The 13,249-nt window shown below is 34.5% G+C and overlaps 1 protein-coding gene across 1 annotated transcript in view; it reads left to right on the forward strand.

The window, feature by feature from the left end:
- The window catches only part of SMURF2 (SMAD specific E3 ubiquitin protein ligase 2), a 123,262-nt gene that overhangs the window by 84,161 nt on the left and 25,852 nt on the right, over positions 1-13,249 (forward strand). Inside the window, exons 5-9 of the mRNA XM_072781119.1 lie at positions 575-640; positions 4,732-4,816; positions 6,775-6,858; positions 9,382-9,584; positions 12,145-12,229. Coding sequence (XP_072637220.1) covers positions 575-640; positions 4,732-4,816; positions 6,775-6,858; positions 9,382-9,584; positions 12,145-12,229 — 523 coding nt within the window. The remainder of the gene's footprint in view (positions 1-574; positions 641-4,731; positions 4,817-6,774; positions 6,859-9,381; positions 9,585-12,144; positions 12,230-13,249) is intronic.

Here is a 13,249-nt window from a genome sequence, read left to right on the forward strand (position 1 = left end):
ATAAGGCATGAAAGAATAAATGAGTTGCCCCTAAATGAGTAGCAGAACTGACTCAGCTTCTTATTAATACTTACTTTGTGTGTGTGGAAGTCATTTAAATGGTTAGATAAAATATAACAGTGGTAATAGCTAACATTTATATGCCAGGTACTGTGCTAAAAGTTTTACATAATTACCTAATTTGATCCTTAAAATATTAAGTAGGTACCTCAATTATATGTTAGAAAATCAAGACTCAGGGAAAAATTGCTTAAGAACAACAACTATTAAGTGACAAGCCAAGACTCAAAGTGGTCTGAAACCTTTGGAGAAAAAGTAATTGCATGTTGGCAGTGTATATGCCAGTGCCTTATGGTTTTTGAAATCTGAATTTATCACAATTTTGTTGAAACATTTATATAATTATAAATTCACTTAGAGATTTTAAGCATTTGTTTCATCTTTAAAACATTATTAATTATTTAAATGATACGCCTGATTGCCATTGGATTATGCAAGTTTACCATCACCTATAGTTGTTGGAAGCTCTGATACCAGCTTATTTTTAATTGCTTTTTTTGTTGATTTGAAATAGATCAGAGGTTGGATCTGTGCAAACTTGGGCCAAATGACAATGATACGGTTAGAGGACAGATAGTAGGTAAGTGTGGAGTTTAAAATTATGTGGAATTTAAAGTCACATGAAATTTTGGCATCATTCAGACTGACCTAAACTCTAAATATCTTTTAAATCTTAGTACATTAACTATAGCTTTATTGTGTTGGCTTGAGTTAAATGTGTCCTGTAAAATGTTTCCAACTGGATCCAGGTTGTAGGCTACTTTAATTTAAAAATAAAAACCTTGAACCATAAATAATGGTAAAAAATAAAAAAGAGGCTCCTAATGTTTAGGCATTCTTTTAAAGACAGAATTTATAGGTTATGTGAAAGTTTTCTAAAAATAATTCTTAAACTGGTTTTTGAGTAGAATATTCTGTTGAACTTTGTTTAATGTTTTACAGTTTTAAAATAATCTGTGCAAATTGAAAAGGATATGAGGCATGATAGTAGAACACTGGAGAAAGGGAGAAGTTGTTATCTTACTCATAAGGCACTTAGTGTACTATCTTGAATAGACTCAGAGGAAGGGTTTTATATAAAATTTCCTGAGACTGAAGAATTGATGGATTGAACTTTAATCAAGATATATAGTGTGGTAGGCACTGAGATGGGCACCTTTGAGGCTTCTTAAAGAAGAAAACATAATTGGAACCTTACCACTTCTCTCTAGAGCAGAATTTAGGATTAGTTGATTGCATTATGAACCTATCAGATTCTAGTTACTGAAGTTACTTTTGAAGGGCTTCATTTTCCAAGAGAATGAATTGGATTCATAGTGAATTGCCAGAGTAGCAACATAACAAAGCCCTGCTACAGTTATCACAGGGAACTATATACACTACAGCCTTATTAAGAATTCCTGTCATTCATAGATTGAGAAGGGAGTAAAAAACTCAAACGTAAATGCTGTCATGTAAGACTTAAATGTGATTGTTCTTACTTTATTTGATTTGGTATGCTATGTAACGTTTGCCAACTAATGTCCAGTAGTAACAAAATAGTTGCAGTAGATGTATAAATTGGCATTTATAAAAATAGCAGACTTTTTTTGTCAGCAATTAAAAAATAAACCTGTGGAGTATACTGTATAAAAAAGGAATATTTTACTTTAAAATGTGTGTGTTTAAATTTGAAACCTTTGTGTGAATTGGTTTTCATAGTAGAGATATGTTGGACTCAAACATTATATGTTATGATCCTGCCATTTAAAAATGGAGTAAGGGGATCCCTGGGTGGCGCAGTGGTTTAGCGCCTGCCTTTGGCCCAGGGCGCGATCCTGGAGACCCAGGATCAAATCTCACGTCAGGCTCCCGGTGCGTGGAGCCTGCTTCTCCCTCTGCCTGTGTCTCTGCCTCTCTCTCTCTCTCACTGTGTGCCTATCATAAATAAATAAAAATTAAAAAAAAAAAAGGAGTAAGTTAAGAAAAACCAACCCAGAATAAGTTCTAGTTTTTGCTGAATTAGATCTTTACAAATAATCATACATAGATTTATATAACACCCTTTTGGAAAATGGAGAAAAGAAGGTTAAAATACTAACTTTAAAAAATATTTATCCCTTTCTAATAATTTTATATACACTTATGTGTATATATATTTTTTATGATTTTGGTTCAGTGAATATAAAACTTGTTGCACTTACTGTAACCATTATTAGTGTTTATAATTAATGATTTTAAAGGATGAATTTTATCAATATATCATAACTTAATCACTGGACTTTAATGTTATTTTGTTGCTATTATAACATTGAAACTTGTAAGCATTTTTGGGCACTTAATTTTATCCTCTTTTTGGAGTATTATCTTAAAGAAAAATCTCCCAAATTGTGACGACTGATTCAGGATTATAAATCTTTTCCCTTACATTTGAAACTGTTACTCAATTCTTGTGAGGTTTTTTTTGTTGTTGTTGTTGTTGTTAAGATCAAATCAAATAAAACTGTAGGCAGAGAACATAAGGAGCACCTATAATATGCCATCATTGTCATTACCTTGATATATATACCTTTTCTGTTTTTTAAAATGATGTATTTTGTTGTGGTGGTGGTTTTTTTTTTTTAAGATTTTATTTATTTATTCATGAGAGACCCAGAGAGAGAGAGAGGCAGAGACACAGGGAGAGGGAGAAGCAGGCTTCATGCAGGGAGCCCGATGTGTGGGACTCTGTCCTGGGACTCCAGGATCACACCCTGGGCCGAAGGCAGGTACCAGACTGCTGAGCCACCCAGGCATCCCTGTTGTTGTTTTTTAAAATGATATTACACTGTGCAGAATTTAAGTTACCTGTTTTAATCTGTCTTGCACATCTTTTGTTGTTGTTGTTCATGGATAAAGTTCTATAGCATTTTTAATGTTGTGTGGCAGTCCATGGTGGGCAAATAAATTAGCCAGTCCATTATTGCTGAATATTTAGATTATTTCTGATGTTTAAAGCTTTGGAAAAGGTTCTTATAAACATAGTATTTCTGTGACTCATTTTATATATTACTAGGATTAGGCCATTTAAAAATACAAACCCACTTAAAAATTGCTTAGGTGTTTTGTAATACAGCAGTCTGGAGTTGAAGCTCATAAAATCCTTCATTTTGAGCCTTAATATTATTCTGAACAAAGCTAATGAGAAAATACATAGTTTTTATAGTGATTATATCTGGGTAAGCATTTCATGTAGCTTTTCTGTATAAAAACTGGTAAATACTGTTTCTAGTACAGTTTTCATAGAACATTTTGTTGATACTCACTGAGGAGAGTTATGGTACCATGTGACCTATAAATGAAGTTCATATAAAGAAGTAATGTGTTAAACTTTTTGATTAAGAAGTTGGATTATAGTCACATTTGCCCGTTTCTATTTTATCTTTTGGAAGAATTGCCAAAAATAGAATTTAAAAATATTAGAGCAGCAAAGAATTTCAGGCATATCAATTAGCCTAAACTTTAAGAATGTTAAGTGTTTTGTCCAAGATCATTGTGCCAAACTAGAGCCTGGTTCTAGAGTTTACATCTCTTGCTTCCAAATTTATAGTGGTAGTTTTACACTACACTGGATGATGAATGTTTTAACTCATGGAATCTATTGCTCTATTGCCAAAATCTACTGTTTTTGTTTTTTTAATTTTAACTTATTTAATTTTAAAGATTTTATTTATTTATTTATTTTTAAGATTTTATTTATTTTTTCACGATAGACATAGAGAGAGAGAGAGAGAGAGAGAGCGTGGCAGAGACACAGGCAGAGGAGAAGCAGGCTCCACGCAGGGAGCTGGACGCGGGACTCGATTCCGGGTCTCCAGGATTGTGCCCTGGGCCAAAGGTGGCGCTAAACCGCTGCGCCACCCAGGGATCCCCAAAGATTTTATTTATTTATTTGGTAGAGTGCACAAGCAGGGGGGAGTGGCAGACAGAGGGAGAGGGAGAAGCTAGCTCCCTGTGGAGCAGGGAGGCCAGTGCGGCACTCTATCCTAGGACACTGGGATCATGACCTGAGCTGAAGGCTGATGCCTAATTGACTGAGCTGTCCAGGTGCCCCTAGTTTTTATTTTTAAGGATTTATTTACTTTAGAGAAAGAGCGAGAGAGAGAGAGAGAGAGAGAGAGAGAGAGAGAGAGCAAGTTACAAGCAGGGGGTGCAGAGGGAGGGGGAGAGGGAATCTCAAGCTGACTTTCCAGGGTCTCGGTCTCATGACCCTGAGATCACAACCTGAGTCCAAACCAAGAGTTGTATGCTTAGCCAGCTGTGCCACTCAAGAGTCTCTTTTTTTAAAGATGGGTCAAGAATTAAACCCAAATTAATGTGAACCTTTCCAGTCCCTCTATATGTGAATATATACCTTTGATGCGTTATGCCTCTTTTAAGTGTAGTAGAGGCCTTGCTTGCCCCATTACAACAAACAAAAAGGATTTAAACTCCCCTCCATAAGTACAATAAAGGGTAGAAAAACATAAAACTCTAATGTCACTCCTAAAGGGAAAATCTCATGGAGAAAGAAGTTACAGAATTTATTAGAAGCTAAAGAGTTTATTCTAAAGTATTAAGGTAAGCTAGATGTCTTTTAAAGATATATTTTTTAAATTGTAAGAAATTTTTCTAGTTTTATGACTCTTAGTAATTTTTTTTATTGTCTTATAGTAAGTCTTCAGTCCAGAGACCGAATAGGCACAGGAGGACAAGTTGTGGACTGCAGTCGTTTATTTGATAATGATTTGCCAGATGGGTAAGCCATTAATAAAGCCAAATCATTAGAGAAATAGTTGATAGTATCCTTCAAATAGTGACAGATAAGTTGGTGTTTATTGTATTCTTAACTTTAAAAATTTACTGATCAGTTCTAAAATCTAGATTTTCCTTGTACTTGGAAAATTATTGAGGAATCTTGTCAAGACAAATTTATAAAAGAAGCCATGAAGTAGATGTGGTAAATTTGGTTTTTAAGAGTTTTGACTTAAGAGACAATCAAATTGCTTGACAAATATAACTTTCCTGTAAATATTATGTACTTAAAATAACAACTTTTTTATTTGATTAAATTATTCAAAACCAGGCATATAAGTGCTGAATCGGAGACATTATTCTGTTTAGAGGAATGGGACAGAGATTTGCGTAGTAAAAATTTTAACATTTATTGAGCATGTGTGTGTCAGGTACTTTTATAAGTACTTTATGTGATACATTAGATCATTTCATTTACATGGCTATGATTCTGGAATTAGACCATCTGCGTTCCAATCCTTACTATTCTATTTACAAGCTTAATGAATTTAATCAGTTTATTTAACTTTTGCAAGCATTGGTTTATATTTACTTATAGAAGAGGATGGTGATAATAGTATACATACCATACACCATTTTGAGGATTAAATGAAATCATTCATGTAAAGCACTTAGCACAGTGTTTTGTATTTAGTAGGTGCTTAATAAATAATTAGCTGCTATTATTACTTCTGCTGCTACTGTTGTCACCCTCATTCATTTCATAGATTAAAAACACTGGGACTCAGAGGAGTTAAGTAAACTTGCCTTGAAGGCCACATAGTGAATGGGAGAGCTGGAACATAGACTTAATAAGCCTTGATTCCAAAGCTCATGCTTTTGATCACTGCTCTGTATCTTTGTTTGATACTAATGCTGACATTTTTCTGACTTTATTTTTAACTTTCAAAGTATGTTTAACACCAGTGAGGTGTAGTTTATATATAATAAATTATTTAAAGTATATAATTGGTTGAATTTTTACTTAAATTATTTTTGATACTAAATTTTACATCCAACCCAAGGTATTTGCTCATTTTGTTTAAACTCTTAAAAATCGCCATAGTTTAAGTTTACTTATAGACCACTTTAGCTCCTTATATATATGTTAACTTTTATGGATATGAAGTAGATTATGGTAATTTTGAAGGGGAACTTTAGTATGAAAGAACTGATCAGTATTAAGAGATTACAACAATGTAAGGCTTTGCTTTATTGTACTCCCCCCCCTCCATTTGTTTTTATATCACCTCCTTTAAAAATACCAATTCGGTCTATGTTTTATAATATATAGTCTTATTATAAATTAATTGCTAAACACTACATTTTGTGCTTTAATTGTTATCACAGGGCAAGAAAACCTCTTAGCATATCTTTATTTCCTATTCTTTATGGCTCCTAAACCTCTGCCAGGGTTTTGATGGAAATACTAACATTACCACATTTCTATGGTCATTTGCTTATTTTGTTACATGCATTAAAAAGTTACTGAGGAAGTACCATTCTTTTGAGAAAAAAATAATTTGAGTAGGCTAAAAGCTTTAAAGAACTTTTACATACTTTTATGTTAATTTTTAAAATTAGGTGTAATTTTTATTTTTGGTATGGCTTTTTTTCCCCACTAAATACTGGAGAAATTAGTATTATTTATGAGTGTTGACATTATTGAAGAATTCTGAGTTTGACTGATGGAAAATATTAGTCATACCTCAGTGTAAATATTTTAGAAGCTTCAGAATTCCAGAAAAATACATTGTACAGTTTTAAAATAAGTTGAAAATAGTTCCAGTATTCTGTATATTGATTTTTCAGTTTGTCATTCCTGATTTATAACAGCAGATGTCTTCCTGACCCAGTTATTGCACTAAAAACATTCTGTATCCACCTTCTTATTAATGCCTTATCTCTCAATTTTTATTTAAGCTGGGAAGAAAGGCGAACTGCCTCTGGAAGAATCCAGTATCTAAACCACATAACAAGAACTACGCAATGGGAACGCCCAACACGGTAAGAACATACAAATATCTTCCCAGGGTCTGTGCTTTTTGCCTTCCTGAAGTCATCACTTTCTGTTTATCTGTCAGCTTTACCAGATTTCCTTTCTTGGTTTATACTGCTCAAGATCAGTAGATCTTACAGCAAGTGCCATTATTATTTCCAAAAGTAATTTTCAATAAAGATTGTTTAGCAGGTCATCCTGTTATTGTAGCTCTAGGGCCTGTGATGGTACTTAATAAATATTTATTAAATGAGTTAACTGAATAAATTGAAAAGTCCTCTTATTTATGGGACTCTTAAAAATTTTTTTGAGTCCGTTATTGAATGGCTGTAACAAACTATATATACTGAATCTTCATTTGTTCAGTCATGTTGGGATATGATTATATTATTATATTACATCTAATAAGGTCTGTGATCAAGATAAGAACCAGATATTCTGAGACCATACGGCAGGCACCTAATTTTGAGTAGGAGGCAGCAGGTTGTTAGAACTTGCAAAGGAAAACTCTGAAAGAGGAGAATTTCTGAACTAAATCTTGAAGAATGTTCAAATTTAACCAGATAAGGGGAAGATAATGAAAAGTGTTAGAGTAGTGGTAACCAAATCGTCATTCATTCATTTCACCAAATCGTCATATGCCAGTTACAATGCTCAGCATTTATGCTATAACAGTGAGCAAGGGAGAAGGGCCTTCACAGAGCTTAATGTGTAAAGACACAATACAAGATAATTTTTGGAAACTCCAAGGAAGTACTTTTTTTAAAAAAATGTTTATTTATTTATGTGAGAGAGTCAGGGTGTGCACGTGGCAGAGATGGGGGTGGAGGGACAGAAGAAGAGGGAGAGAGAATTTCAAGCAAGCCCCATGTTCAGTATGGAGCCAGACTTGGGGCTCAATCTCATGACCCTGAGATCATGACCTGAGTCAAAATCAAGAGTCAAATGCTTAACCGACTGAGCCACCCAGGCCTCCTGAAAGTACGTTTTAAGTAACTGATGGGACACCTGGGTGGCTCAGCGGTTGAGCATCTGCCTTTGGCTCAGGGTGTGATCCCAGAGTCCTGGGATCAAGTCCCACATTGTTCTCCCTGCTTCTCTCTTTGCCTGTGTCTCTGCTTCTCTCTCTGTGTCTTTCATGAATAATAATTAAAAAAAAAAAGTAACTGTGTCTTTCACAGTAACTGAAACTGAATAGGATAAGTGACTGAATTTCCTTTTTTTTTTAAAGTTAAAAAAAAACTGCTGCCTTTACTCTGTTTGTTCTTCCCCTCTCTCCCTCACCTCTCCCCCACCTCTCTCCTTTTCCTGAGCAGGACTTGTACCAGACACAGAACATCAAATACTTCTCTAAGCTATACCTACTTTTATTTATTGGGGATTCGTTGCTTAACTCATTAAGTCACAGTTTTCTGTGTTATATTACAATCCTCAGGTAAAAGCTTAGCTCATGTTGCTATTTTAAAAAATACTTACTTGAGAGTTGTATTTCTAATATTAAACTGCCAAGGATTTTATTGTAGTCAACCCATTTTTATTGCATCTGAGCGTAAATAAATATGTACTTGTGTCAGTGCTTTAGTGAAGTCCCATTTCCTCCTAACTCATTTAACTAATGAAACTGACTTAATTTCCATGTGTATAAAGTTGATTGTGGTTGTAAATGTTAGTTAAAAATTAATTCTTGATTATCCTCTTATATTTTGGATGCCCTACCATATACCAGAAGTTCTTTGAAGAGTCACACTATCTTCTTTATTCATTCAATAAATATTTATTGAGCTACTTTTATATATATGCCAAGTACTAAGTGCAGGGGATACACACACACATATATGTATATAGTGGGAAAGAAACTAGGTAGACTTTCTTTTCTCAAAGAATATTCTAGTAAGGGAAAACAAACCAAGGGTTCAGATTAAAAAATAATAATAATTGCTGGGCTGAGAAAGTAAGGTGATGGACTTATCAAATGCCTAGTGACTGCCTTAGACTTGAAGGTCAGGAGACCTCTCAGACATTTAAGCTTAAGTTATGATTTGAATGACAAAAAGGAGCCTGGCCTAGGAAGAATAGGAAAAGAAAGCATTCTGGGTGGGAAGAAGAGCTCCTTTCCAGCCCTGAAGGTAAAACAGTCTTGGTTCAAGGCAGGTTCAAGGAACGCAAGAGAATCAGTGTGGGAGAAATGGAGAGGGAGAAAGGTAGAAAGTCAGGTCTGAGAGGTGGGCTGAGGCTAAGTCAAGTAGTGCTTTGTAAAGTAGTACTCACATCTACAAGTATCTCTGGACTTTGTATAAAATGTAATTCAAATCAGTACAAAATGATTTCAATACATAATTGATAGTCTGCCTATTAACATGAGTTTGGTATTTAGAGGCATCAGGATTGCTTTTATTCAGAATTCTTGAAATCATTATATTTGTATTGATCATTCCATCTTGTGACTGTCCCTATGGTACATACATTGTCTGGAGAACTCTACCTCTGAGATCTTGGTTGAGTAACTTTTTTTCCTTGTTACTTTTAAATAGACCAGCATCTGAATATTCTAGTCCCGGCAGACCTCTTAGCTGCTTTGTTGATGAGAACACTCCAATTAGTGGAACAAATGGTGCAACATGTGGACAGTCTTCAGATCCCAGACTGGCCGAGAGGAGAGTCCGGTCACAACGACATAGAAATTACATGAGCAGGACTCATCTACATACTCCTCCAGACCTACCGGAAGGCTATGGTATGACTAGCAGAGGAAAAATAGAGTATGGTTTACTGGTTTCAATTTACTAAGAAAGCCAGAAAATCAGCTTTAAAGAAGTTATTAATCTGGGTTTAGGATTCTGCATGAAAGTAAATGTGTAAAATCTCCCAACCTTGGAAAACCTGTGAAGTGGTAGAGGACTACCTAACCAACAGTTGACTTGGGCTAGTCATTTAATCTCAGCCCTTTTGCTCTTTTATAATGAAATGAGATGAATGATACCTCTCCTTGTCTCAGAGGTATCATGAAGAGCATATGTGACAATGTGAGGTTACTTGCAAATAATACATTCTATGAAGGTAAGATGGTACTGTTATTGATAATGGTAATCTGAAGTCAAACCTGCAGTGTAAAATTTTCTAGACCTACATATTTAGAAATAACTTCAAAAGTATGTTTCTGATGGTATTTATATCTTTGTATTGTCTATAATTTTGGATTATCTACATGATTTGGGTTATTGTTGTAAATGACTTAGTCACTTCTCTGTATAAAATTTTTATAATCTAACATAATTTCCCAAATTGTAGAATTTCATGCGGAAGATGACTTCTAGTTGGATATAGAACTTTCTGAATTAGTCATAACCTGGGAGTATTCTTGTAGATACTAGGAACTCAGCTGTCTTCTCCTTTCTTGCTAAAAGTATATCAAAATAATTATATCCTTGTCCTCCCAACAGCCTGTAGATAAACCATGTCTGGGCTGATGGTGACACCTAATGACCAGCGTTGGGAATCACCTGATCCAACTTGTTTTATTTTTCCTCTACAATATGTTTTAAACTGTTCTGCAAATGCATGATTCTAGCTTTATTTTTAAAATATATTTTAACTCTTTAATTTAAAAAAACCCAGTTTGTCCATTAACTGTGCTATACTGCACAGGTTAACTTACGTAGCACAGTGATGAGAGCATGGCCGTGGGAAATAGACCTGGGTTTATATCCTGGCTTTACCACATATTAGTTGTGTGACATTGGGCACATTATTTAATTTCTGTGAGCCTCAATTTTTTATCTTCCATAAAATGGGGAAATTAGTAGTCCCAACTGTGGAGGTTTGTTGCAAGAGAGGAATGATGATTTCATGTAAAATGCCTGATAGTTTCTGGCACAGGAAGCACTTAGTAAACTTTGCTTGTTATTATTAGTGTTCAGACCTTAGAATAAAGTATTTTCTGTCATTTCTCTCTCTCTTTTTTTAAAGATTTTATTTATTCATTCATGAGAGAGAGAGAGAGAGAGAGTGAAAGAGAGAGAGAGAGGCAGAGAAGCAGAGATGCAGGCAGAGGGAGAAAAGCAGGCTCCATGCAGGGAGCCCGACATGGGACTCGATCCTGGGTCTCCAGGATCCCACCCTGGGCTGAAGGCGGTAACAAACTGCTGAGCCACTGGGGCTGCCCTGTCATTTCTCTTTAATTGAGATTATAAGGCAAGATGTTTGGAGTGGGAGTGGTTATATTTTTACAATATTTGTGTGATTTGAATTAAAAACAAATTTTGTACAACCAAAACCTAGGAGTAATGTGGCTACCAAGGCTGAAATTATTGCAGCTGTCATATGTCACCAACTTTAAACATTTTTATGTTTATAATTTTAAGAAGCTTAAGTTTAAATAGATTTTATTATAGGTTTATAAGTAGGTTTATAGTAATAAATATTAGCAATAGTATCGTTTTTTATATTGGAATTTTTCATTAGATTTTGTTTAAAGACAGGTGGTTCTGTTGCTTAAAAACACAAATAAATAAAGATTAAAAACTACCACTGAAGAAACTTTTCCACAGATTCCTTCCCTTTGCCCTGGCTTTCTTACTCTCTTCCCAGGGGCTTGGAGTTAATGTCGCCTTTGACCTTTTTCTCCCCAGAATGCATGCTTTTTCTCTGTTCTTCCTCTTTCTAACTTGCTTATTTTTGCATCTTTGTCTATTTTTGAGTATAGAGTGTCTCCCCTTTTAATGACATATTCCATCTTTTTTGCCTCTGAGTCTAAATATGGTAGTCTTGAGAAAACACCTCTCTCAAGAAAAAACTTAAGTTTTGGTATAAAATTAGGCATACTAAACAAGCATTACCAGCCTGCAAACCCTTTGAAAGTTTTTGCAACTCCCTGCAGAATCTCCCTATAGTTGGTTAGCCTCTTCCTCTGAGCTTTCTTTTGTTCCCCTCAGGCTCCACTTTAAGACAAATAAAAGATCATTTCTTCATGTTTCTTTTGTTGCAATACTGGTACTGTGACAATCTTGTTTTCTGTTTTCCATAGCAACATGTTTAGTATTTGAGCCATCTTGTAAATATAGTTGGCTGTTAGATAGCCAGCCTCTGACCCTCATCACCATTTGTAAGATTGTTTCCAGGAGAAAATGTATTGAGTTGAAAAAAAAAAAAGATTTATAAGCATTTTTTTGGTAATACAATAGACTGGTAATTTGGAGAGTTTAACTATTGATATAATATCATCCTAGTGTCTATAGCTGTCTTTGATTTGGACATTCTGAATATGTTTTTATTATTAGTGTTTCTTAATTTTACAGAACAGAGGACAACACAACAAGGTCAGGTGTATTTCTTACATACTCAGACTGGTGTGAGCACATGGCATGATCCAAGAGTGCCTAGGTAAGAACATATCCACATACTCTCCACACCGCTGGATACCTATTTTACCTAGGATTTCTTTGATTATTTAATCTTCAACTTATAATGGTTTGTGTGAAAGTTAGGCTCTTTGTGATAGGCATTTCAGTTGACAGTGGAAAGGCCTTCCTATTCCTCTGTAGTCCCATCCCAGTGCCCTGCCCCCCAAAAGCCCCCAGTCCTTCTACCTTCTCACCCTTAAGAAAAAAAAAATCAGGGTGAAAAAATGGGTCTTTTAGGAGTTTGAAAACTGACGTGGAGAAGAACATACAAAACCTCACAAAACATACATCTCCTCCCTGTTCTTTTTAAAGGGTAGTAAATTGATATTTTTATTTCTGGTTAGGCTTTCTTTAAAAAGATAGATTTATTTTAACTAATATGAGAGTAGTCAATGTTCTATTATGTATTGTTTAATACAGTTTCATTTTAATATAAAAAAGAAATAACCTAATTAAATTTTATTTATTTACTTAAGACTTTTGTCACTTGTTTTTTTACATCAGCTGGTACTGTCATGTGATTTTTCCTTTTTATGCTGTTAATATGACAGATTACGTTGATCAGTTTCCAAATACTGAACCAGCTTTGGCACCCTTTGAGTAAACTTGGTCGTGGTGTCGCATGAATTAAATTTCTTTTAAATACCAGAACCTGTACATTTAAACTGTAGGCATTATTGAATGCATTTACTAATCCAAATGTGAGTTATCTTTTAACTTGAAGATGGAATGACACATAAATCAATTTAGTAATTTAGCATAATTTTTGATACATTTTAGTATCAATAACTTTTTCAAAACACTATTTAGCTCTTTGGAGTTATTTTCTAACGAACAGATATAAAGTCAAGTAGTTCATTTGAAGCTACCTCATTTGAAGTTGAGCTACAAAAAAGAGCGAATTCTAAATTCTAAATCCACTTGATAAGCTGTATATTTTTACCTTTGTGAGTTGAACATATTTTATATTCTAACTGCACCATTCTCTTCCTCTGTAAAA

Source organism: Canis lupus, chromosome 16, assembly GCF_048164855.1.
Source record: "Canis lupus baileyi chromosome 16, mCanLup2.hap1, whole genome shotgun sequence".
Lineage (NCBI taxonomy): Eukaryota > Metazoa > Chordata > Mammalia > Carnivora > Canidae > Canis > Canis lupus.